The following is a 27950-nucleotide window of genomic DNA, read 5'->3' on the forward strand; positions in this document are numbered from 1 at the left end:
GAGGGGGAGATGGAGAGAGAACGAGAGAGGGGGAGATGGAGAGAGAACGGGAGAGAGAGAGGGGAGATGGAGAGAGAACAGGAGAGAGAGAGAGGGGGAGATGGAGAGAGAACGGGAGAGGGGGAGATGGAGGGAGAACGGGAGAGAGAGAGGGGGAGATGGAGAGAGAACGGGAGAGAGAGAGGGGGAGATGGAGAGAGAACGGGAGAGAGAGAGGGGGAGATGGAGAGAGAACGGGAGAGAGAGAGGGGGAGATGGAGGGAGAACGGGAGAGAGAGAGGGGGAGATGGAGGGAGAACGGGAGAGAGAGAGGGGGAGATGGAGAGAGAACGGGAGAGAGAGAGGGGGAGATGGAGAGAGAACGGGAGAGAGAGAGGGGGAGATGGAGAGAGAACGGGAGAGAGAGAGGGGGAGATGGAGGGAGAACGGGAGAGAGAGAGGGGGAGATGGAGAGAGAACGGGAGAGAGAGAGGGGGAGATGGAGAGAGAACGGGAGAGAGAGGGGGAGATGGAGAGAGAACGGGAGAGAGAGAGGGGGAGATGGAGAGAGAACGGGAGAGAGAGAGGGGGAGATGGAGAGAGAACGGGAGAGAGAGAGGGGGAGATGGAGAGAGAACGGGAGAGAGAGAGGGAGAGATGGAGAGAGAATGGGAGAGAGATAGGGGGAGATGGAGAGAGAACGGGAGAGAGATAGGGGGAGATGGAGAGAGAACGGGAGAGAGATAGGGGGAGAACGGGAGAGATAGGGGGAGATGGAGAGAGAACGGGAGAGAGATATGGAGAGAGATAGGGGGAGAGAGAGAGAATGGGAGAGAGATAGGGGGAGAGAGAATGGGAGAGAGAGAGGGGGAGATGGAGAGAGAACGGGAGAGAGATAGGTAGAAAGAGAGAGAGAGAGAGGGGGGGAGAACGGAAGAGAGAGAGTGTCTGAGATAATCATCCCTAATCTTTTCCCTCTGGATCTTACCAGCTGTAATTTTTCTGTAATTTTGTCCCTAACCTTACTGTAAGACTAGATGGGAACACATGGGATTCTCACAACTGAGAGGGAGAGAGGAATTGTATGTATTTTTTGTTTAACCTTTATTTAACTAGGCAAGTCAGTGAAGAACAAATTCTTATTTACAATGAAGGCCTAGGAACAGTGGGTTAACTGCCTTGTTCAGGGGCAGAACGCCAGGTTTTTACATTGTCAGCTCGGGGGATTCCATCTAGCAACCTTTCGGTTACAGACCTAACACTCTAACCACTAGGCTTCATAGATATTTAAGTTTATTAGCAACAAGTAAAATAAAATAAAAAAAATTTAAAAATACCCACTTCACTCATAACATTTACTTTCATCAATATTGCCTTGAATCTGTACAGGTTATCAATGTGATCTATAATCACAGCTAACATCGCAAGGGAGTTCAAACATGTATATGGCACAAAGACCGTTCTCTAGGCATTATCACATCCTATTCCAGAAGACGTCTGATGATGGAATCGTTTGGAACTTGATTGACTCCAGAGCTCCCAAAGTATGTTCTCCTCGTCCCAGATCTCCGTGGTCATTGTTCTGCATGACGATTCCATAAGGAGTTGAGACAAGAGAGCACAAACAGCCTGGCACCCAGGCTAGAAGGCACATTACATTACGAGCCAATATAACATCACCCACCCCCCTCTCTCCCCTTATAAAACTGTACTGACCAGCGTACACATCCTTCATGTTTAACATCACTACCACCTCCAAATGCATCATGGGACTATTGCTAAGCAATTAGTTGATCAGTCTTTGATTGGATTGGTCTAGTCTGTCTGTCACGGATCACTCTGCTCGGTCATTGACTGCTCTGGTCTGCCATCTCGGTGTCTGAGCTCAGACTCAGCTCTGCGATGTGGTACAGGGCGAAGTCTGGGGAGAGGCGGGACGACAGCGGTGATTGGCTGACCTGGGCGTCCCTGTCTCGTGATTGGACCATGGCCTGGCGCAGGCAGGAGATCCACTGCTGCTTGTTGAATGAGTCGTTGGCCTGGAGACTGTGAGACTGGGCCTTGGAGCGCCCCCTACTGGACACCCTGAGACAGTTACGTACTGACAGACAGAGAGAGAATGAGGATCAGTAACAGAGTGACACTCAGTAACACCCAGTAACAGTCTGTAACACTCTGTAACAGTCAGTAACAGTCAGTAATAGTCTAACAGTCTGTAACACTCGGCAACACTCGGCAACACTCGGCAACACTCGGCAACACTCGGCAACACTCGGCAACACTCGGCAACACTCGGCAACACTCGGCAACACTCGGCAACACTCGGCAACACTCGGCAACACTCAGCAACGGCAACACTCAGCAACGGCAACACTCAGCAACGGCAACACTCAGCAACGGCAACACTCAGCAACGGCAACACTCAGCAACGGCAACACTCAGCAACGGCAACACTCAGCAACGGCAACACTCAGCAACGGCAACACTCAGCAACGGCAACACTCAGCAACGGCAACACTCAGCAACGGCAACACTCAGCAACGGCAACACTCAGCAACGGCAACACTCAGCAACGGCAACACTCAGCAACGGCAACACTCAGCAACGGCAACACTCAGCAACGGCAACACTCAGCAACGGCAACACTCAGCAACGGCAACACTCAGCAACGGCAACACTCAGCAACGGCAACACTCAGCAACAGCAACACTCAGCAACAGCAACACTCAGCAACAGCAACACTCAGCAACAGCAACACTCAGCAACAGCAACACTCAGCAACAGCAACACTCAGCAACAGCAACACTCAGCAACAGCAACACTCAGCAACAGCAACACTCAGCAACAGCAACACTCAGCAACAGCAACACTCAGCAACAGCAACACTCAGCAACAGCAACACTCAGCAACAGCAACACTCAGCAACAGCAACACTCAGCAACAGCAACACTCAGCAACAGCAACACTCAGCAACAGCAACACTCAGCAACAGTAACACTCAGCAACAGTAACACTCAGCAACAGTAACACTCAGCAACAGTAACACTCAGCAACAGTAACACTCAGCAACAGTAACACTCAGCAACAGTAACACTCAGCAACAGTAACACTCAGCAACAGTAACACTCAGCAACAGTAACACTCAGCAACAGTAACCCTCAGCAACAGTAACACTCAGCAACAGTAACACTCAGCAACAGTAACACTCAGCAACAGTAACACTCAGTAACACTACGTAAAACACAGCAAGTCTGTAAGACTCAGTAAGTCAGTAACAGTAAGTAACAGTCTGCAACAGTCTGCAACAGTCTGCAACAGTCTGCAACAGTCTGCAACAGTCTGCAACAGTCTGCAACAGTCTGCAACAGTCTGCAACAGTCTGCAACAGTCTGCAACACTAGGTAAAACACAGCAACAGTCTGTAAGACTCAGTAAGTCAGTAACAGTAAGCAACAGTCTGCAACAGTCTGCAACAGTCTGCAACAGTCTGCAACAGTCTGCAACAGTCAGTAACACTAGGTAAAACACAGCAACAGTCTGTAAGACTCAGTAAGTCAGTAACAGTCTGCAACAGTCTGCAACAGTCTGCAACAGTCTGCAACAGTCTGCAACAGTCTGCAACAGTCTGCAACAGTCTGCAACAGTCTGCAACAGTCTGCAACACTCAGCAACACTCAGCAACACTCAGCAACACTCAGCAACACTCAGCAACACTCAGCAACACTCAGCAACACTCAGCAACACTCAGCAACAGTCTGTAATACTCAGTAACAGCCAGTAACTGTTTGTAACACTCGGTAACACTCGGTAACACTCGGTAACACTCGGTAACACTCGGTAACACTAGGTAAAACACAGTAACACTCAGTAACACTAGGTAAAACACAGTAACACTCTGCAACACTAGGTAAAACACAGTAACACTCTGCAACACTCGGTAAAACACAGTAACACTCTGCAACACTCGGTAAAACACAGTAACACTCTGTAACACTCTGTAACACTCTGTAACACTCTGTAACAGTCTGTAACACTCAGTAACAGTCTGTAACACTCAGTAACAGTCTGTAACACTCAGTAACAGTCTGTAGCACTCAGTAACACTCAGTAACACTCAGTAACACTAGGTAAAACAGAGCAACAGTCTAAGACTCAGCAACACTCAGCAACAGTAACACTCAGCAACAGTAACACTCAGCAACAGTAACACTCAGCAACAGTAACACTCAGCAACAGTAACTCAGCAACAGTCCGTAACAGTCCGTAACAGTCCGTAACAGTCCGTAACAGTCCGTAACAGTCTGTAACAGTCTGTAACAGTCTGTAACACTCAGTAACACTCAGTAACACTTAGTAACAGTCAGTAACAGTCTAACAGTCTGTAACAGTCTAACAGTCTGTAACAATCTGTAACAATCTGTAACAATCTGTAACAATCTGTAACAGTCTGTAGCACCCAGTAACAGTCAGTAACAGCCAGTAACAGTCAGTAACCGTCAGTAACCGTCAGTAACACCCAGTAACACCCAGTAACACCCAGTAACACACAGTAACAATAACAGTTAGTAACAATCAGTAACACTCAGTAACAGTCAGCAACACTCAGCAACACTCAGCAACACTCAGCAACACTCAGCAACACTCAGCAACACTCAGCAACACTCAGCAACACTCAGCATCACTCAGCATCACTCAGCATCACTCAGCAACACTCAGCAACACTCAGCATCACTCAGCAACACTCAGCAACACTCAGCAACAGTCAGTAACAGTCAGTAACAGTCAGTAACAGTCAGTAACAGGCTGTAATAGTCAGTAAGACTCAGTAACAGTAACACTCAGTAACACTCAGTAACACTCAGTAACACTCAGTAACACTCAGTAACACTTAGTAACACTTAGTAATAGTCAGTAACACTCAGTAACAGTCTGTAACACTCAGTAACACTCAGTAACACTTAGTAACACTTAGTAATAGTCAGTAACACTCAGTAACACTCAGTAACCGTCAGTAACCGTCAGTAACCGTCAGTAACCGTCAGTAACAGTCAGTAACACTCAGTAACACTCAGTAACACTCAGTAACACTCAGTAACACTCAGTAACACTCAGTAACAGTCAGTAACAGTCAGTAACTGTCAGTAACACTCAGTAACACTCAGTAACAGTCAGTAAGTCAGTAACAGTCAGTAACAGTCAGTAACACTCCATACCTTTGTCGTTGCCGCTGGTGAAGGCCCCCCTGAAGGCCCCTCCACCGCCGCCCTCCCCATCAGGTAGGTCTTCTAGGTGGAGTGTGGCGGTGGGGAGGGGCTGGCGGTACACCTGAAAGACCACACCCCCTTCTTTGTCCTCCACCGAGCGGGTCAGAACCAGACACAGCTCAAACAGGAACACATGGAGCTTCTACAGGAGGACGGAAATACAATGCGTTCAGAAAGTATTCAGACCCCTTGACTTTTTACACAATTTGTTACATTACAGCCTTATTCTAAAATTGATGAAATTGTTTTTTTCCCTCCCCATCAATCTACACACAATAACCCATAATGACAAAGCAAAAACTGGTATATAGAAATTGTAGTTTTCACTTTGTCATTATGGGGTATTGTGATGTCATTATGGGGTATTGTGATGTCATTATGGGGTATTGTGATGTCATTATGGGGTATTGTGATGTCCTTATGGGATATTGTGTGTAGATTGCTGAGGAAAACAATTAATTGAATCAAATTTAAATTAAGACTAATGTAACAATGTGGAAAAAGTCAAGGGGTCAGAATACTTTCTGAACGCACTGTGTATAATAGTAACCTCAGAAACAATTGGGGCGGCAGGTAGCCTAGTGGTTAGAGGCAGGTAGCCTAGTGGTTAGAGGAGGCAGGTAGCCTAGTGGTTAGAGGAGGCAGGTAGCCTAGTGGTTAGAGGAGGCAGGTAGCCTAGTGGTTAGAGGCAGGTAGCCTAGTGGTTAGAGGCAGGTAGCCTAGTGGTTAGAGGAGGCAGGTAGTCTAGTGGTTAGAGGAGGCAGGTAGTCTAGTGGTTAGAGGAGGCAGGTAGCCTAGTGGTTAGAGGAGGCAGGTAGCCTAGTGGTTAGAGGAGGCAGGTAGTCTGGTGGTTAGAGGGAGGTAGCCTAGTGGTTAGAGGAGGCAGGTAGTCTAGTGGTTAGAGGAGGCAGGTAGCCTAGTGGTTAGAGGAGGCAGGTAGCCTAGTGGTTAGAGGAGGCAGGTAGCCTAGTGGTTAGAGGAGGCAGGTAGCCTAGTGGTTAGAGGAGGCAGGTAGCCTAGTGGTTAGAGGAGGCAGGTAGTCTGGTGGTTAGAGGGAGGTAGCCTAGTGGTTAGAGGAGGCAGGTAGTCTAGTGGTTAGAGGAGGCAGGTAGCCTAGTGGTTAGAGGAGGCAGGTAGCCTAGTGGTTAGAGGAGGCAGGTAGCCTAGTGGTTAGAGGAGGCAGGTAGCCTAGTGGTTAGAGGAGGCAGGTAGCCTAGTGGTTAGAGCGTTGGGCCAGTAACCTAAAGGTTTCTACATGGAATCCCCCGAGTTGACAACGTAAAAATCTGTCGTTCTGCCCCTGAACAAGGCAGTTTATCCACTGTTCCTAGGTCGCCATTGAAATTAAGAATTTGTTCTTAACTGACTTGCCTGGTTAAATAAAGGTTAAATAAAACAACATTGGCTCCAACCCACCTAACATTTGATTTATTTTCGTAACTGAATTGTTTTAATCAGGGGAACCCGTTGAGACCAGGGTCGTTAATCAGGGGAACCCGTTGAGACCAGGGTCGTTAATCAGGGGAACCCGTTGAGACCAGGGTCGTTAATCAGGGGATCCCGTTGAGACCAGGGTCATTAATCAGGGGATCCCGTTGAGACCAGGGTCGTTGATCAGGGGAACCCGTTGAGACCAGGGTTGTTAATCTGGGGAACCCGTTGAGACCAGGGTCGTTAATCAGGGGAACCCGTTGAGACCAGGGTCGTTAATCTGGGGAACCCGTTGAGACCGGGGTCGTTAATCAGGGGAACCCGTTGAGACCGGGGTCGTTAATCAGGGGATCCCGTTGAGACCAGGGTCATTAATCAGGGGAACCCGTTGAGACCAGGGTCAATAATCTGGGGAACCCGTTGAGGCCAGGGTCGTTGATCAGGGGAACCCGTTGAGACCAGGGACGTTAATCAGGGGAACCCGTTGAGACCAGGGTCGTTAATCAGGGGAACCCGTTGAGACCAGGGTCGTTAATCAGGGGATCCCGTTGAGACCAGGGTCATTAATCAGGGGAACCCGTTGAGACCAGGGTCGTTGATCAGGGGAACCCGTTGAGACCAGGGTCGTTAATCGGGGGAACCCGTTGAGACCAGGGTCGTTGATCAGGGGAACCCGTTGAGACCAGGTCGTTAATCGGGGGAACCCGTTGAGACCAGGGTCGTTGATCAGGGGAACCCGTTGAGACCAGGTCGTTAATCGGGGGAACCCTGATCAGGGGAACCCTGATTAAATACATTTAACATTAGACTCCTTTATTTCCCTTGCAGCTCCAGGGATTCAAGACGCAGAGTTATTTTTATATTAATATACACACAGTCGGAAGTTTACGTACAGTGCCTTGCGAAAGTATTCGGCCCCCTTGAACTTTGCGACCTTTTGCCACATTTCAGGCTTCAAACATAAAGATATAAAACTGTATTTTTTTGTGAAGAATCAACAACAAGTGGGACACAATCATGAAGTGGAACGACATTTATTGGATATTTCAAACTTTTTTAACAAATCAAAAACTGAAAAATTGGGCGTGCAAAATTATTCAGCCCCCTTAAGTTAATACTTTGTAGCGCCACCTTTTGCTGCGATTACAGCTGTAAGTCGCTTGGGGTATGTCTCTATCAGTTTTGCACATCGAGAGACTGACATTTTTTCCCATTCCTCCTTGCAAAACAGCTCGAGCTCAGTGAGGTTGAATGGAGAGCATTTGTGAACAGCAGTTTTCAGTTCTTTCCACAGATTCTCGATTGGATTCAGGTCTGGACTTTGACTTGGCCATTCTAACACCTGGATATGTTTATTTTTGAACCATTCCATTGTAGATTTTGCTTTATGTTTTGGATCAGTGTCTTGTTGGAAGACAAATCTCCGTCCCAGTCTCAGGTCTTTTGCAGACTCCATCAGGTTTTCTTCCAGAATGGTCCTGTATTTTGCTCCATCCATCTTCCCATCAATTTTAACCATCTTCCCTGTCCCTGCTGAAGAAAAGCAGGCCCAAACCATGATGCTGCCACCACCATGTTTGACAGTGGGGATGGTGTGTTCAGAGTGATGAGCTGTGTTGCTTTTACGCCAAACATAACGTTTTGCATTGTTGCCAAAAAGTTCAATTTTGGTTTCATCTGACCAGAGCACCTTCTTCCACATGTTTGGTGTGTCTCCCAGGTGGCTTGTGGCAAACTTTAAACAACACTTTTTATGGATATCTTTAAGAAATGGCTTTCTTCTTGCCACTCTTCCATAAAGGCCAGATTTGTGCACTACACGACTGATTGTTGTCCTATGGACAGAGTCTCCCACCTCAGCTGTAGATCTCTGCAGTTCATCCAGAGTGATCATGGGCCTCTTGGCTGCATCTCTGATCAGTCTTCTCCTTGTATGAGCGGAAAGTTTAGAGGGACGGCCAGGTCTTGGTAGATTTGCAGTGGTCTGATACTCCTTCCATTTCAATATTATCGCTTGCACAGTGCTCCTTGGGATGTTTAAAGCTTGGGAAATCTTTTTGTATCCAAATCCGGCTTTAAACTTCTTCACAACAGTATCTCGGACCTGCCTGGTGTGTTCCTTGTTCTTCATGATGCTCTCTGCGCTTTTAACGGACCTCTGAGACTATCACAGTGCAGGTGCATTTATACGGAGACTTGATTACACACAGGTGGATTGTATTTATCATCATTAGTCATTTAGGTCAACATTGGATCATTCAGAGATCCTCACTGAACTTCTGGAGAGAGTTTGCTGCACTGAAAGTAAAGGGGCTGAATAATTTTGCACGCCCAGTTTTTCAGTTTTTGATTTATTAAAAAAGTTTGAAATATCCAATAAATGTCATTCCACTTCATGATTGTGTCCCACTTGTTGTTGATTCTTCACAAAAAAATACATCTTTATGTTTGAAGCCTGAAATGTGGCAAAAGGTCGCAAAGTTCAAGGGGGCCGAATACTTTTGCAAGGCACTGTACACTTAGGTTGGAGTCATTAAAACCCGTTTTTCAACCACTCCACAAACTCAAACTCAAAGAAATAAAAGCTGAACAAAATCATTCTCTCTACTATTATTCTGACATTTCACATTCTTAAAATAAAGTGGTGATCCTAACTGGCCTAAGACAGGGAATTTTTACTGGGATTGGATTCTAGGAATTGTGAAAACTGAGTTGAAATGTATTTCGCTAAGGTGTATGTAAACTTCCGGCTTCAACTGTGTGTGTATATATATATATATATATATATATATATATATATATATATATATATATATATATATATATATATATATATATATATATTTTTTTTTTTTTTACCCCGTTTCCTCCCCAATTGGTAGTTACAGTCTTGTCTCATCGCTGCAACTTCCGTACGGACTCGGGAGAGGCGAAGGTTGAGAGCCGTGCGTCCTCTGAAACACGACCCAACCAAGCCTCTCTGCTTCTTGACACAATGCCTGCTTAACCCGGAAGCCAGCCACACCAATGTGTCGGAGGAAACACTGTACACCTGGCGACCGTGTCAGCGTGGACTACGCCCGGCCCGCCACAGGAGTAGCTAGTGAGTGATGGGACAAGGACATCCCTGCGGTCCAAACCCTCCCCCTAAGCCGGACGATGACGCCCCATTGGTCTCCCGGTCGCGGCCGGCTGCGACAGAGCCTGGACTCGAACCCAGAATCCCTAGTGGCAGTGTCTTAGACCCCTGCGCCACTCGGGAGGCCCCGGCCACAGGGAGTTCTGCAGGTTATTCCAGAAATGGGGGACATTAAAACTGAAGGCGGATTTACCTAATTCGGTGGAGACCCGAGGAAAGATAGACAGTACCTGTCCCTTGTTGTTCTTCAGCTCTCCGTGGCAGTAGAGGAATCGTGACAGCTGGATCTCAGGGAGCCTTTGGCCCTCCTCCAGGTAAGCCAAGCCCCTCCTATAGAACTGACACTCCGCCTCCCCGGTCTTTCTGTCCACCTCTGATACGATGGACTGGACCAACTCCAACTGGGGGGGGACATTTAAAAATATATATATTTAACATTTATTTAACTAGGAAAGTCAGTTAAGAACAAATTCTTAATTACAATGACGGCCATATCTGATACGATGGACTGGACAAACTGGGGGGGAGTATCAACTAATCAATCAGGCGACCCATCAATCAGCCAATAAATAAATGAATGAAACAACCAGTCAATGTGTGTGTATCCTCACAGCGTCAGGCAGTGTGTCTTCATCGGGGTGATCTGGTGGCGTGCTCTTCAGAATCTCCCGTAGCAACAGCGGGTATTTGACCAATCGGCTGCGAGGGAGGTCCAAGAAGTTCCAGAGGTCCAACTTCCTGCTAAAAGACGACTCCTGGCACAGACGAAGGAATTGCTCCACTCGTTTCTGCTGCTTCTTCATGTCCAACAGGGCCTTAATCAATACAATCAATAAACCTTCAATCAGTGCATCAATTAACCAATCCACCAACTGATTAAGCAAAATAGAATAATACCTAATATGATGACAGTGACAGGTAAAAACTGGCTAGAAACAAACCTTGACAGGAAACACTCACCTTAGCCTCCACCTGGTTACAACAATATGTCACATACGCCTCTAGACAGGGGAACTATAAAAGAGAGAGAGAGAGAGAGAGAGGGAGATTGGGAGAAAGAGAGGGAGGGACAAAGAGAGAGAGGGAGAGATTGGGAGAGAGAAATAGAGCGAGAGAGAGGAGAAATAGAGGCGGAGAGAAATAGGGAGAGAGAAAGAGGGAGAGAGACAGAAGGAGAGAGACAGAGTGGAGAGATAGGGAGAGAGACAGAGGGGACAGTGAAATAAGGAGAAGGGAGAAATAGAGGTAGGGAGAGATACAGAGGGAGGGAGAGATAGGGAGAGAGACATAGGGAGGGAGAGATAGGGAGAGAGACAGAGGGGAGAGGGAAATAAGGAGAAGGGAGAAATAGAGGGAGGGAGAGATGGAGAGGGGAGAAATAGAGGGGGGAGAGACAGAGGGAGAGAGGGATGGAGAGAGAAATAAGGAGAAGGGAGAAATAGAGGGGGGGAGAGACAGAGGGAGGGAGGGAGGGAGGGAGAGAGGGAGGGAGGGAGGGATGAAGACATGGTTCACAAAGTGCATTCCCTTCTCCCTCTTCTCTTTCAGTCCTCAGTTTCCATGGTGACGGTTTCTCACCCAATTGAAGAGTGTTACTCCAACTGCCCCAACAGTCTTTTCTGATCCTCTCAGGCGTTCCAGCCGAGCCAAGAGATCTACAACAAGACCAGAGCAAACAAACACAGAACCATCCAGATAAATACACCTTCAATCTGAATACAGACAGGAAATGAGACCTTAAAGAGGAGGATTGTGGGTTACCTTCGTGGAGAGGTATGAGAGAGTCCAGAGTACCAAAGATCTGCCCTAGTTCACTTTCGGTCATGATGTCCAACTTCAGCATGGGCTCATAGTACACCTGGAACACCACAGAGTTAGTTCCTAGAATACCTGGAACAACACAGAGTTGGTTCCTAGAACACCTGGAACACCACAGAGTTAGTTCCTAGAACACCTGGAACACCACAGAGTTAGTTCCTAGAACACCACAGAGTTAGTTCCTAGAACACCACAGAGTTAGTTCCTGGAACACCACAGAGTTAGTTCCTAGAACACCACAGAGTTAGTTCCTAGAACACATGGAACACCACATAGTTAGTTCCTAGAACACATGGAACATCACAGAGTTAGTTCCTAGTACACCTGGAACACCACAGAGTTAGTTCCTAGAACACCTGGAACACCACAGAGTTGACAGGTACCTTTTTAACCAGACTGAGGTCTTCGATCAGCTGTCTCTCTCCCTCCGTCAACTCATAGATCACCTAGTAGAGGGGAGACACCGAGAGAGAGAGAGAGAGAGAGAGAGAGAGCGAGAAAGAGAGAAAGAGAGAGAGAGAGAGAGAGAGAGAGCGAGAGAGACACAGAGAGAGAGAGAGAGAGAGAGAGAGAGAGCGAGAGAGACACAGAGAGAGAGACAGAGAGAGAGAGCGAGAGAGACATAGAGTTTATTTATTGAGCACTGACTTCTACATGAGAGGGGACACCAGCCTCGTGGGTTACTAGACTGTAGATTCTGTTTAAGCCTCATGGGTTACTAGACTGTAGATTCTGTTTAAGCCTCATGGGTTACTAGACTGTAGATTCTGTTTAAGCCTCATGGGTTACTAGACTGTAGATTCTGTTTAAGCCTCATGGGTTACTAGACTGTAGATTCTGTTTAAGCCTACACAACCATCGTTCACTGAAAACCAAAACACCTCATCACAAAAAAAATGCAAAAACACACACACTTCCACAGAAACAGGCACACAGAGGTACCACAGTTGATCAGTTAGAATTTCTGAAACAGGAAGTTCTACCAGCTCACTTCCTCATTCATCTCACCCGGCAGAGGCCTTTAACAGGAAATGAAACCGCAACTGATGCCCCACCCAGACAGGACACTGTACAGTCTCTACTACCCTGTACCACACCACAGCCCCAGGCCTGGGTTAGATTACTCAGACGTGTTTGTTAGTGTTGTGCTGGAACAAAACATGCACACACTGGCCTGTAGCTCTCCACAACTACCATATGAGACCACTTGACCTGATGCAACGTCATAAACAAGTCTACAACCACATCCCAAGCTCCTAACTGCCTCCCCGAGTGCATCCCAACATTATCTCCCTTCTCCCAAAGTGTTCACTACTTCCTACAAACCTAATAGTGTTCACTACTTCCTACAAACCTAAAGGCATTGGATTGGTGTAGACACGGACTAGTGGATTGGTGTAGACACGGACTAGTGGATTGGTGTAGACACGGACTAGTGGATTGGTGTAGACACGGACTAGTGGATTGGTGTAGACACGGACTAGTGGATTGGTGTAGACACGGACTAGTGGATTGGTGTAGACACGGACTAGTGGATTGGTGTAGACACGGACTAGTGGATTGGTGTAGACACGGACTAGTGGATTGGTGTAGACACGGACTAGTGGATTGGTGTAGACACGGACTAGTGGATTGGTGTAGACACGGACTAGTGGATTGGTGTAGACACGGACTAGTGGATTGGTGTAGACACAGACTAGTGGAATTCTCACCACCTTGTTTCTTAAAGCAGTTTACTTTTGTTTCCTTTCAAAACAGTGAAGGGAAGATAACGAGTGCACACTTTGGGAGGAAGGAGAAATAATTGGAACCCCTGACCTCCAACCCCTGACCCCCAACCCCTGTAAGACTAACCCCTGTAAGACTAACCCCTGACCTCCAACCCCTGACCTCCAACCCCTGACCTCCAACCCCTGACCTCCAACCCCTGACCTCCAACCCCTGACCTCCAACCCCTGTAAGACTAAACCCCTGTAAGACTAAACCCCTGTAAGACTAAACCCCTGTAAGACTAAACCCCTGACCTCTTGTCGTTTGATCTCCTTGGCCGTGAGGTCGTGACTGTCCACTGTGTCACTCCAGCATTGGCTACTGCGTCGCCGCGGGAACGACGAGGCCTTCTGCCGCGAGCGAATAGGAGCAGGGGGCAAAGGTCGTGCCTCTGTCCGGAAACTGATGGACCTCTGAGGGGAGAGAGACACACACACACTAAGAGATGAGACATTCATATTACACATATTTGAATTTAGACATTTAGAATTTAGTTTCCTCAATCTCTGGTGTACCAGAGCAGACTTCCCCAATGCTAGTCTGGAAGGTTGCGCGTGTGTATACTTATGTGTAAGAGAGTGTGTGTGTTTTTTGTTTTTTTTATTTAACCAGGTAGGCTAGTTGAGAACAAGTTCTCATTTACAACTGCGACCTGGCCAAGATAAAGCAAAGCAGTTTGACACATACAACGACACAGAGTTACACATGGAATAAACAAACATACAGTCAATAACACAATAGAAAAAGTCTATATACAGTGAGTGCAAATGTAGTAAAATTAGGGAATAAATAGGCCATAGAGGCGAAATAATTACAAAATGGCATTAACACTGGAGTGATAGATGTGCAGAATATGAATGTACAAGTAGAGATACTGGGGTGCAAAGGAGCACAATAAATAAAATAAATAACAGTATGGGGATGAGGTAGTTGGAGGGGCTATTTACAGATGGGCTGTGTACAGGTACAGTGATTGGTAAGATGCTCTGGCAGCTGATGCTTAAAGTTAGTGAGGGAGATATAAGTCTCCAGCTTCAGTGATTTTTACAATTTGTTCCAGTCATTTGGCAGCAGAGAACTGGAAGGAAAGGCGGCCAAAGGGGGTGTTGGCTTTGGGGATGACCAGTGAGATATACCTGCTGGAGCGCGTGCTACGGGTGGGTGCTGCTATGGTGACCAGTGAGCTGAGATAAGGTGGGGCTTTACCTAGCAAAGACTTAAAGATGACCTGGAGCCAGTGGGTTTGGCGAAGAATATGAAGCGAGGGCCAGCCAATGAGAGCATACAGGCCGCAGTGGTGGGTAGTATATGGGGCTTTGGTGACAAAACGGATGGCACTGTGATAGACTGCATCCAATTTTTTGAGCAGCGTGTTGGAGGCTATTTTGTAAATGACATCGCCAAAGTCAAGGATCGGTAGGATAGTCAGTTTTACAAGGATATGTTTGGCAGCATGAGTGAAGGATGCTTTGTTGCGAAATAGGAAGCCAATTCTAGATTTAATTTTGGATTGGAGATGTTTATTGTGAGTCTGGAAGGAGAGTTTACAGTCTAACCAGACACCTAGGTATTTGTAGTTGTCCACATATTCTAAGTCAGAACCGTCCAGAGTAGTGATGCTAGTCGGGCGGGAGGGTGTGGGCAGCGATCGATTGAAGAGCAAACTAAATGTTTTACTTGCATTTAAGAGCAGTTGGAGGCCACGGAAGGAGAGTGGCATTGAAGCTCGTCTGGAGGTTAGTTAACACAGTGTCCAAAGAAGGGCCAGAAGTATACAGAACAGTGTCGTCTGCGTAGAGGTGGATCAGAGAATCACCAGCAGCAAGAGCGACATCATTGATGTATACAGAGAAAAGAGTCGGCCTGAGAATTGAACCCTGTGTTACCCCCAAAGAGACTGACAGATGTCCGGACAACAGGCCCTCCGATTTGACACACTGAACTCTATCTGAGAAGTAGTTGGTGAACCAGCCCAGGCAGTCATTTGAGAAACCAAGGCTGTTGAGTCTGTTGATAAGAATGTGGAGATTGACAGAGTCGAAAGCCTTGGCCAGGTCGATGAATACAGCTGCACAGTATTGTCTCTTATCGATGATATTGTTTAGGACCTTGAGCGTGGCTGAGGTGCACCCATGACCAGCTTTGAAACCAGATTGCATAGCGGAGAAGGTACGGTGAGATTCGAAATGGTCGGTGATTGGTTTGTTAACTTGGCTTTTGAAGACCTTAGAAAGGCAGGGTATGATAGATATAGGTCTGTAGCAGTTTGGATCTAGAGTGTCTCCCCCTTTGAAGAGGGGGATGACCGTGACAGCTTTCTAATCTTTAGGGATCTCAGACGATACAAAAGAGAGGTTGAACATGCTAGTAATAGGGGTTGCAACAATTTCGGCTGATCATTTTAGAAAGAGAGGGTCCAGATTGTCTAGCCCAGCTGATTTGTAGGGGTCCAGATTTTGCAGCTCTTTCAGAATATCAGCTATCTGGATTTGGGTGAAGGAGAAATGGGGGAGGCTTAGGCAAGTTGCTGTGGGGGGTACAGGGCTGTTGACTGGGGTAGGGGTAGCCAGGTGGAAAGCATGGCCAGCCGTAGAAAAATGCTTATTGAAATTCTCAATTATCGCGGATTTATCGGTGGTGACAGTGTTTCCTAGCTTCAGTGCAGTGGGCAGCTGCAAAGTCCATGGACTTTACTTTAATTTGTGCTACAGGACGCAAATTTCTGTTTCAAAAAGCTAGCCTTTGCTTCCCTAACTGCCTGTGTATATTGGTTCCTAACTTTCCTGAAAAGTTGCATATCACGGGGGCTATTTGATGCTAATGCAGAACGCCACAGGATGTTTTTGTGCTGGTCAAGGGCAGTCAGGTCCGGAGTGAACCAAGGGCTGTATCTGTTCCTGGTTCTACATTTCTGAATGGAGCATGCTTATTTAAGATGGTGAGGAAAGCACTTTTAAAGAATAACCAGGCATCCTCTACTTACGGAATGAGGTCAATATCCTTCCAGGATACCCGGGCCAGGTCGATTAGAAAGGCCTGCTCGCTGATGTGTTTTAGGGAGCGTTTGACAGTGATGAGGGGTGGTCGTTTGACCGCAGACCCATTATGGATGCAGGAAATGAGGCAATGATCGCTGAGATCCTGGTTGAAGACAGCAGAGGTATATTTGGAGGGCAGGTTGGTCAGGACGATATCTATGAGGGTGGCCATGTTTACAGATTTGGGGTTGTACCTGGTAGGTTCATTGATCATTTGTGTGTGATTGAGGGCATCAAGCTTAGATTGTAGGATGGCCGGGATGTGACGCATGTCCCAGTTTAGGTCGCCTAACAGCACGAGCTCTGAAGATAGATGGGGGGCAATCAATTCACATATGGTGTCCGTGGCACAGCTGGGGGCAGAAGGTGGTTTATAGCAAGCGGAAACGTTGAGAGACTTGTTTCTAGAAAGGTGGATTTTAAAAGTAGAAGATCAAATTGTTTGAGCACAGACCTGGAGAGTAAGACAGCCTGCAGAGTTCTATCTCTGCAGTAGATTGCAACTCCGCCCCCTTTGGCAGTTCTATCTTGTCGGAAAATGTTATAGTTAGGGATGGAAATTTTTGTTGGTCTTCCTAAGCCAGGATTCAGACACGGCTAGGACATCCGGATTGGCAGAATGTGCTAAAGCAGAATAAAACAAACTTAGGGAGGAGGCTTCTAATGTTAACATGCAGGAAACCAAGGCTATTACGGTTACAGAAGTCATCAAAAGATAGCGCCTGGGGAATGGGAGTGGAACTAGGAACTGCAGGGCCTGTATTAACCTCTACATCACCAGAGGAACAGAGGAGGAGTAGGATAAGGGTACGGTTAAAGGCTTTAAGAACTGGTCATCTAGTGCGTTTGGAACAGAGAGTAAAAGGAGGTTTCACAGTAGAATAGATTTGAGGCATAATGTACAGACAAAGGTAAGGTAGGATGTGAATACAGTGGAGGTAAACCTAGGCATTGAGTGATGATGAGAGAGATATTGTCTCTAGAAACATCATTGAAACCAGGCGTTGTCATCGCATGTGTGGGTGGTGGAACTAATAGGTTGGATAAGGTATAATGAGCAGAGCTAGAGGCTCTACAGTGAAATAAGCCAATAAACACTAACCAGAACAGCAATGGACAAGGCATATTGACATGAGGGAGAGGCATGCGTAGCCAAGTGATCATAGGGTCCAATGAGTCGCTGGACGGGCTGGAGACACGGCGATTCAGACAGCTAGCGGGCCGGGGATATCAGGCTAGCAGATAGGCCTTAGAAGGACGTCGCGACTGAAGAAGTCTGTTGTAGCCCCCTCATGCGGTTACGTCGGCAGACCAGTCGTCATGGATCAGCAGGGCTCTGTGTAGTAAAAGGGTCCAGGCCAATTGGTAAAACAGGTATAGTGGCCAAAGACTTTGTCTGATGGGCCTCTTCAGCTAACAGTTTGATATGCTCTAGAAAGCTAGTGGGCCGCGGCTAGCAGGCTAGCAGATGGACATTCAGGGGATGTCGCGACGGAGGAGCCAGCTGAAAACCCCCCCCGGGCGATTTACGTCGGTAGTCCAGTCGGCGGGGCTCCATGTCGACAGTACATGGGGTCCAGGAAAATTGGCAAAATAGGTATTGTAGCCCAAGGAGTGGTTGATGGACCTCTTTCGCTAGCCGGGAGATGGGCCAAGCAAAGGCTAGCTCCAGGCTAATTGGTTCTTGCTTCAGGACAGAGACGTTAGCCAGGAGAGGCCACTCTAATAGCAGCTTGCTAGCTGCGTAGATCCAGGTGATAAGGTTCAGAGCCTGCCGTAGGAATCCGGAGATATGGAGAAAAAAAAAATACGTCTGATTTGCTCTGGTTTGAATCGCACTGTGCAGACTGGCAAGAGTTGTCCGGGCTAAAGGTTAGCTGATGACCACTAGCAGTAGCTAGTTAGCTGGCTAGCTTCTGTTGAGGGTTCCGGTTCTGAGGTAAAGAAAATAGCAGATCCATACCACATTGGGTGAGGCGGATTGCAGGAGAGTATGTTGAATTTGAGGTTAAGAAAAATATTTTAAAAGGTATGTGAAGAAAAAAAGATATAAACATGGGACACGACAAGACGAAGACAAAAGACGTCTGACTGCTACGCCATCTTGGATTCAGCCATTGTATTCATGTGCTCTCTGTGCGTTTGTGTTCTCTCTGTGTGTGTGTGTATTCGCGTGTGTGTTCTCTCTGTGTGTGTGCGTGTGTGTTCTCTGTGTGTGTGCATGTGTTCTCTGTGTGTGTGTGTGTGTGTGTGTGCGTTCTCTCTCTGTGTGAGTGTGTGCGTGCGTGTTCTCTCTGTCTGTGTGTGTGTGTGTGTGTGTGTGTGTGTGTGTGCGCGTGCGTGTTCTCTCTGTGCGTGCGTGTTCTCTCTGTGCGTGCGTGTTCTCTCTGTGCGTGCGTGTTCTCTCTGTGCGTGCGTGTTCTCTCTGTGCGTGCGTGTTCTCTCTGTGCGTGCGTGTGTTCTCTCTGTGCGTGCGTGTGTTCTCTCTGTGCGTGCGTGTGTTCTCTCTGTGCGTGCGTGTGTTCTCTCTGTGCGTGCGTGTGTTCTCTCTGTGCGTGCGTGTGTTCTCTCTGTGCGTGCGTGTGTTCTCTCTGTGCGTGCGTGTGTGTTCTCTCTGTGCGTGCGTGTGTGTTCTCTCTGTGCGTGCGTGTGTGTTCTCTCTGTGCGTGCGTGTGTGTTCTCTCTGTGCGTGTGTGTTCTCTCTGTGCGTGTGTGTTCTCTCTGTGCGTGTGTGTTCTCTCTGTGCGTGTGTGTTCTCTCTGTGCGTGTGTGTTCTCTCTGTGCGTGTGTGTTCTCTCTGTGCGTGTGTGTTCTCTCTGTGCGTGTGTGTTCTCTCTGTGCGTGTGTGTTCTCTCTGTGCGTGTGTGTTCTCTCTGTGTGTGTGTGTGTTACCGTTATGCTCTTTCCCAGGCGTTTCAGGGCAGGTGTTTTGACTGGGGTGATGATGCCTGTGACTCCTCCCCCTTTACCCACCGGCTTAACCCTTTTATTACTGGGCTCCTGCAGATACACGGAACATACAGTACCTCAGAGACATGGAACATACAGTACCTCAGAGACGTGGAACATACAGTACCTCAGAGACACGGAACATACAGTACCTCAGAGACACGGAACATACAGTACCTCAGAGACACGGAACATACAGTACCTCAGAGACACGGAACATACAGTACCTCAGAGACACGGAACATACAGTACCTCAGAGACACGGAACATACAGTACCTCAGAGACACGGAACATACAGTACCTCAGAGACACGGAACATACAGTACCTCAGAGACGTGGAACATACAGTACCTCAGAGACGTGGAACATACAGTACCTCAGAGACACGGAACATACAGTACCTCAGAGACACGGAACATACAGTACCTCAGAGACACGGAACATACAGTACCTCAGAGACACGGAACATACAGTACCTCAGAGACACGGAACATACAGTACCTCAGAGACACGGAACATACAGTACCTCAGAGACACGGAACATACAGTACTTCAGAGACATGGAACATACAGTACCTCAGAGACATGGAACATACAGTACCTCAGAGACATGGAACATACAGTACCTCAGAGACATGGAACATACAGTACCTCAGAGACACGGAACATACAGTACTTCAGAGACATGGAACATACAGTACCTCAGAGACACGGAACATACAGTACTTCAGAGACACGGAACATACAGTACCTCAGAGACATGGAACATACAGTACCTCAGAGACACGGAACATACAGTACCTCAGAGACGTGGAACATACAGTACTTCAGAGACGTTGAACATACAGTACCTCAGAGACATGGAACATCCCCTTAGTCGTTAGACTACACCTCCCCATGGTTGACGTCATCCCCCTAGCCGTTAGACTACACCTCCCCATGGTTGACGTCATCCCCCTAGCCGTTAGACTACACCTCCCCACGGTTGACATCATCCCCTTAGCCGCTACACTACACCTCCCCATGGTTGACATCATCCCCTTAGCCGTTAGACTACACCTCCCCATGGTTGACATCATCCCCCTTAGCCATTAGACTACACCTCCCCATGGTTGACATCATCCCCCTTAGCCATTAGACTACACCTCCCCATGGTTGACATCATCCCCCTTAGCCATTAGACTACACCTCCCCATGGTTGACATCATCCCCTTAGCCGTTAGACTACACCTACACCTCCCCATGGTTGACGTCATCCCCATTAGACTACACCTCCCCATGGTTGACGTCATCCCCCTAGCCGTTAGACTACACCTCCACATGGTTGACATCATCCCCTTAGCCGTTAGACTACACCTCCCCATGGTTGACGTCATCCCCCTTAGCCATTAGACTACACCTCCCCATGGTTGACATCATCCCCTTAGCCGTTAGACTACACCTACACCTCCCCATGGTTGACGTCATCCCCATTAGACTACACCTCCCCATGGTTGACGTCATCCCCCTAGCCCTTGGACTACACCTCCACATGGTTGACATCATCCCCTTAGCCGTTAGACTACACCTCCCCATGGTTGACGTCATCCCCCTTAGCCATTAGACTACACCTCCCCACGGTTGACATCATCCCCTTAGCCGTTAGACTACACCTCCCCATGGTTGACGTCATCCCCCTTAGCCATTAGACTACACCTCCCCATGGTTGACATCATCCCCTTAGCCGTTAGACTACACCTCCCCATGGTTGACGTCATCCCCCTTAGCCATTAGACTACACCTCCCTATGGTTGACATCATCCCCCCTTAGTCGTTAGACTACACCTCCCCACGGTTGACGTCATCCCCCTTAGCCGTTAGACTACACCTACACCTCCCCATGGTTGACGTCATCCCCCCTTAGTCGTTAGACTACACCTCCCCATGGTTGACGTCATCCCCCCTTAGTCGTTAGACTACACCTCCCCACGGTTGACGTCATCCCCCTTAGTCGTTAGACTACACCTCCCCACGGTTGACGTCATCCCGTTAGACTACACCTCCCCATGGTTGACGTCATCCCGTTAGACTACACCTCCCCATGGTTGACGTCATCCCGTTAGACTACACCTCCCCACGGTTGACGTCATCCCCCCTTAGCAGTTAGACTACACCTACACATGGTTGACGTCATCCCCCTAGCCGTTAGACTACACCTCCCCATGGTTGACGTCATACCCCTAGCCATTAGACTACACCTCCCCATGGTTGACATCATCCCCCTTAGTCGTTAGACTACACCTCCCCATGGTTGACGTCATCCCCTAGCCGTTAGACTACACCTCCCTATGGTTGACACGTCATACAGCACACACACCTCAGAGTCCTTCATCAGGTCTGACGTCATATCGTCATCATCCTCATCATCCTCGTCATCCTGCCAGAAATAACCAATCACAGAAGAGAATGAAGTCAGTCAAAATCAAAGTTTACTGGTCACGTACACATGCAGCAAGATGGTTAAACCAGAAAATAGATATAAATAAATTAAGAAATATCAGAACGAGCAAAGTCAGATACCAGAATATAATTATATACATATATATAATATCAATCAATCAATGAGATAGAGGGAGATAGAGACAGAAAGAGGAGAGATGGCGAGAGAGAGATGGCCTAGGGACAGAGACAGAAGATATTGTTGCAGGCTCAGTTCCTGTTTCCTGTGCGAGTCTCTAGAAGAGGAAGAGGAGTCGAGTCAAATCTGAAATGGCTGCCGGTAACACTTAGTTACCACGTCTACTACAGCTGCTAGTGACTGAAACACAATCTATTTAATATTAGTGACTGGACTATTCACATATTTTACTATTAAAAGTTATTTTAAAATTTTTAAAAATGCAACACTAGTGTGTCTAGACTGAGAAATGTGGTGTGTGTGTGTGTGTGTGTGTGTGTGTGTGTGTGTGTGTGTGTGTGTGTGTGTGTGTGAGCACCATAATGAAAACATAATCCTGTCCGTTCAGCTATCGGCGATGAGGAGAGGAAAACACATTTCAGTAGAGACAGAGATGAACAGAGTGTTCAGTGTTTCTGTCTCAACAGCCTGTTCTGCTGAGGTTTCTGTCTCTGTTCGAGTCTGTGGCTGCCGAGGCGACGCTCAGTTTCCGCTACAACAGACAGAGAGCGAGAAAGAGATTGATGAAGAGAAGGAGAGAGAGAAACAGCGAGAGGAAAAGAGAGAGCCGGGAAGTGTATAACAGAGATAGAGAGCAAGATGTAGATAGGTTTCTGAGGCGGCATATCACTCACTCTGTCCTCTGTGATTCTGACGATGGTCTCAGAACCTGGATCCTGTGTGTGTGTGTGTGTGTGTGTGTGTGTGTGTGTGTGTGTGTGTGTGTGTGTGTGTGTGTGTGTGTGTGTGTGTGTGTGTGTGTCATATCACTCACTCTGTCCTCTGTGATTCTGACGATGGTCTCAGAACCTGGATCCTGCTTCCTCTTTTTCTACACAGACACAAACTAACTTAGTGATAGACAGAGACCAATCAGGGGTTCTCAGTGGTTAGTATATCAATATCAAATCATTTCTGATAACTATGAAGTACCTGACTGTGATAAATAACAATGAAGTACCTGACTGTGATAACTATGAAGTAACTGACTGTGATAACTATGAAGTACCTGACTGTGATAACTATGAAGTACCTGACTGATAACTATGAAGTACCTGACTGAGATAACTATGAAGTAACTGACTGTGATAAATAACTATGAAGTACCTGACTGTGATAAATAACTATGAAGTACCTGACTGTGATAAATAACTATGAAGTACCTGACTGTGATAGATAACTATGAAGTACCTGACTGTGATAAATAACTATGAAGTACCTGACTGTGATAACTATGAAGTACCTGACTGTGATAACTATGAAGTACCTGACTGTGATAACTATGAAGTACCTGACTGTGATAACTATGAAGTACCTGACTGTGATAAATAACTATGAAGTAACTGACTGTGATAAATAACTATGAAGTACCTGACTGTGATAAATAACTATGAAGTACCTGACTGTGATAACTATGAAGTACCTGACTGTGATAAATAACTATGAAGTACCTGACTGTGATAAATAACTATGAAGTACCTGACTGTGATAAATAACTATGAAGTACCTGACTGTGATAAATAACTATGAAGTACCTGACTGTGATAAATAACTATGAAGTACCTGACTGTGATAAATAACTATGAAGTACCTGACTGTGATAAATAACTATGAAGTACCTGACTGTGATAAATAACTATGAAGTACCTGACTGTGATAAATAACTATGAAGTACCTGACTGTGATAAATAACTATGAAGTACCTGACTGTGATAAATAACTATGAAGTACCTGACTGTGATAACTATGAAGTACCTGACTGTGATAACTATGAAGTACCTGACTGTGATAACTAACTATGAAGTACCTGACTGTGATAAATAACTATGAAGTACCTGACTGTGATAACTATGAAGCAACTGACTGTGATAAATAACTATGAAGTACCTGACTGTGATAAATAACTATGAAGTACCTGACTGTGATAACTATGAAGTACCTGACTGTGATAACTATGAAGTACCTGACTGTGATAACTATGAAGTACCTGACTGTGATAACTATGAAGTACCTGACTGTGATAACTATGAAGTACCTGACTGTGATAACTATGAAGTACCTGACTGTGATAAATAACTATGAAGTACCTGACTGTGATAACTATGAAGTACCTGACTGTGATTGTTTTCAATTAAAATGGTAAAAAATAAACCAAAAATAGCATCATAGCACAAATGACCACTGGAATGAATATTACTAACAGCAGATGAAAGAACTTTTGGCCAAGGGATCCGTGGAATAAGATTACAGTGTATAATACAATATAATTAACCTGCTATTTCTGTTCTTAACCCTGGGCAACATGGGTATGGGAGCCTCACAGGGATAGTGGTATCCACAGTACTTTTTTTAATAACGTAAATGTACTGTTCTTTAAGCTTTAAAACTTCTTTAAAAGTTCTCTGCCGCGTGGCAAAATGTGTAGAAATTGCAGGATATTTAGCTTCAAAAGCTGCAACAACAAATCTCTCTCTGCCCCATGACAAAAAAATTGTGTGGATTTAGCAGGAAATGAGTTTGAAAAGCGCTAATTGTTCTTTCCGACGCCAAGAGGAAAGCCTTCTAAAAGGTATTTCTCCTTGTAGACTATTTATTACTATACTTGGTTCTGATTATGATGGGGGGGGGGGGGGGGGGGGGGGGTCCCCCTGATGAATGTCCTGCTCACATTAGAGGTAAGCAACAACGATAAACTTACTCCTGCATGGTCTGGTGGGCTGGTGGAGTGGGTAACCCTTTGTATATCAGACCTACAAAACACATCAAACAGACACAGAAAGACAAGAGGCAGAATGATGTTAAACGTGTACGTCATTGTTAATATGGTCATTAGAGCAGAAGACAGAAAGCGCAGTGAGAAGCAAAACCAGGAAACTACCTACACCTTTAGACGAACCCCAGGCCTCGTCCCAATACTAATAACAGGCAGCCCTCCTCCAGGGCCTCGTCCCAATACTAATAACATGCAGCCCTCCTCCAGGGCCCCGTCCCAATACTAATAACATGCAGCCCTCCTCCAGGGCCCCGTCCCAATACTAATAACATGCAGCCCTCCTCCAGGGCCTCGTCCCAATACTAATAACATGCAGCCCTCCTCCAGGGCCCCGTCCCAATACTAATAACAGGCAGCCCTCCTCCAGGGCCTCGTCCCAATACTAATAACATGCAGCCCTCCTCCAGGGCCCCGTCCCAATACTAATAACATGCAGCCCTCCTCCAGGGCCTCGTCCCAATACTAATAACATGCAGCCCTCCTCCAGGGCCCCGTCCCAATACTAATAACATGCAGCCCTCCTCCAGGGCCTCGTCCCAATACTACTAACATGCAGCCCTCCTCCAGGGCCCCGTCCCAATACTACTAACATGCAGCCCTCCTCCAGGGCACCGTCCCAATACTAATAACATGCAGCCCTCCTCCAGGGCCTCGTCCCAATACTACTAACATGCAGCCCTCCTCCAGGGCCTCGTCCCAACACTAATAACATGCAGCCCTCCTCCAGGGCCCCGTCCCAATACTACTAACATGCAGCCCTCCTCCAGGGCCCCGTCCCAATACTAATAACATGCAGCCCTCCTCCAGGGCCTCGTCCCAATACTACTAACATGCAGCCCTCCTCCAGGGCCCCGTCCCAATACTAATAACATGCAGCCCTCCTCCAGGGCCTCGTCCCAATACTACTAACATGCAGCCCTCCTCCAGGGCCCCGTCCCAATACTACTAACATGCAGCCCTCCTCCAGGGCCTCGTCCCAATACTACTAACATGCAGCCCTCCTCCAGGGCCTCGTCCCAACACTACTAACATGCAGCCCTCCTCCAGGGCCCCGTCCCAATACTAATAACATGCAGCCCTCCTCCAGGGCCTCGTCCCAATACTACTAACATGCAGCCCTCCTCCAGGGCCCCGTCCCAATACTACTAACATGCAGCCCTCCTCCAGGGCCCCGTCCCAATACTAATAACATGCAGCCCTCCTCCAGGGCCTCGTCCCAATACTACTAACATGCAGCCCTCCTCCAGGGCCTCGTCCCAACACTAATAACATGCAGCCGTCCTCCAGGGCCTCGTCCCAATACTACTAACATGCAGCCCTCCTCTCACTTCTTCCTTGTTGTATCTCTAATAGACTCTGACATGAAAAAGTAAATGTGTCTGGTCCATCTTCAATAGTCAGTAAGACCAAGGAAGTAGGATAGGCATTTGAGATATTGGAACAAGGTCCATTTTAATAACCCCAGCAGGCAAAACCTCGTAACAATGCTATGTATGACATTGAGTAGGGTGAGAGAGGAAAGAGAGAGCTCAGTGAGGGGAAACAAGAGAACATACCAGGAAGTCCGAGTGTAGCCTTCAGTCTCATCTCTCTCCATCATCCCTCGCTTTCTCTCTCATCAAAGCATTGTCTCCAACACACAGACCATCCTCCCAAGACACTCTAAAACACAAGTTAAAACAACAACTGGATCCTAACCTCAGTCCTCTCCTGCTTCCAATACGCTCACCTGTCGCTCATCTATTCTGGTTCTTCCCAGAGACGGCGAGAGAGAGAGAGAGAGAGAGAACAGACTCCTCCCTTCCTCCCCCTCTCTTCCCCTTGCTCTCTCGTACCAAAACCACATCCTCTGACAGAACATCTTCATGTATCCGCTGTGTTCGGTTTCTAACACGAGGCTCAGACAACTGAACCCTGTTAACGCTACTGACTCACACTGTACAGATGACTGGTCAATGAAATGCATCAGAAATACCGATCCTAGAAGCCATGACAGTGTTGTCAGATACAGGAAGTGAGCCAGTTGGCCTAGTTCACGACCTGATAAAGGCTTTGACAACATGAACAAAGCAGCATCATATTGGTTCCCCTAGCCTGGTTAGAGGTCAGTATGTGCCAAACAGAAGGGGAGGGACCTAGCTAAATACGGCCAACAATAAACGCTCGTTACTACAGTATGCACTTATGATTACAACCCTGCTGCTCTAAAGCAGAGAGTGATGAGCAGGTACAATCCTGCTGCTCTTAACCAGAGTGTTGAGCAGGTACAATCCTGCTGCTCTTAACCAGAGTGTTGAGCAGGTACAATCCTGCTGCTCTAAACCAGAGTGTTGAGCAGGTACAATCCTGCTGCTCTTAACCAGAGTGTTGAGCAGGTAAAATCCTGCTACTCTAAACCAGAGTGTTGAGCAGGTACAATCCTGCTACTCTAAACCAGAGTGTTGAGCAGGTACAATCCTGCTGCTCTAAACCACAGAGTGTTGAGCAGGTACAATCCTGCTGCTCTAAACCACAGAGTGTTGAGCAGGTACAAAACTGGAACAGATTTGAAACGTTGAGATACATATGCTGAGTTGACACAGGCAGCCCCATTCTGATCTTTTATCCACTATCTGACAGATCAGATTAGCTTTTTTTTGTTGCAAAAGATCAGAATTGAGCTGCCTGTGTAAACGCAGCCAAAGTAGACACGTTACTAATAAAGTTGACCATTTGCTCCTCTGTCATAATACATTTCACAAGGACTTGGCCAAAGCAGAAACAAACCCAAAAGAAACCAGGTTATGGTTCCCTCTCTGTAAATAGCATAATGACAATCAAAATGACTTTGGGTTTTCTAAAAAAGCTGCACTGTACAACTACCCCTGGGTGACTTGTCACATTACACTCCCACCCGATGGGTGACTTATCATCACATTACACCACCACCCCATGAGTGACTCGTCACATTACATAACTAGCCCTGGGTGAACCATTAAAACCCTACATCACTAGCCCTGGGTGAACAATTAAAACCCTACATCACTAGCCCTGGGTGAACCATTAATACCCTACATCACTAGCCCTCGGTGGACCGTTAATACCCTACGTCACTAGCCCTGGGTGGACAATTAAAACCCTACATCACTAGCC

At 47.1% G+C, this 27950-nt stretch overlaps 1 protein-coding gene across 3 annotated transcripts; it reads right to left on the reverse strand.

Annotated features, from left to right (window-relative positions):
• Nucleotides 1-1255: 1255 nt before the first annotated feature.
• On the reverse strand, nucleotides 1256-26918 carry arhgef3l (Rho guanine nucleotide exchange factor (GEF) 3, like). 3 transcript variants are annotated; one of them, XM_036973632.2, is made up of 14 exons: nucleotides 26375-26918; nucleotides 24744-24795; nucleotides 22821-22877; nucleotides 21746-21805; nucleotides 19332-19439; nucleotides 13656-13814; nucleotides 12015-12077; nucleotides 11575-11671; nucleotides 11392-11468; nucleotides 10774-10827; nucleotides 10425-10628; nucleotides 10044-10214; nucleotides 5193-5385; nucleotides 1256-2080 (listed from the first exon to the last, which is right to left on the reverse strand). In XM_036973632.2, the coding sequence occupies exons 1-14, from the start codon at nucleotides 26416-26418 to the stop codon at nucleotides 1827-1829; spliced, it is 1593 nt and encodes a 530-aa protein (XP_036829527.2). In that variant the 5' UTR covers nucleotides 26419-26918; the 3' UTR covers nucleotides 1256-1826. The 3 variants fall into 3 exon arrangements, with proteins under 3 accessions (XP_036829527.2, XP_090041711.1, XP_036829528.2); XM_090185585.1 differs by having other exon boundaries at nucleotides 22681-22877; nucleotides 26375-26565; XM_036973633.2 differs by lacking the exon at nucleotides 22821-22877 and having other exon boundaries at nucleotides 26375-26660.
• Nucleotides 26919-27950: the final 1032 nt, after the last annotated feature.

This window comes from Oncorhynchus mykiss, chromosome 9 (genome assembly GCF_057628025.1).
Source record: "Oncorhynchus mykiss isolate SJ-2025 chromosome 9, ASM5762802v1, whole genome shotgun sequence".
In the NCBI taxonomy this organism is placed as follows: Eukaryota; Metazoa; Chordata; class Actinopteri; order Salmoniformes; family Salmonidae; genus Oncorhynchus; species Oncorhynchus mykiss.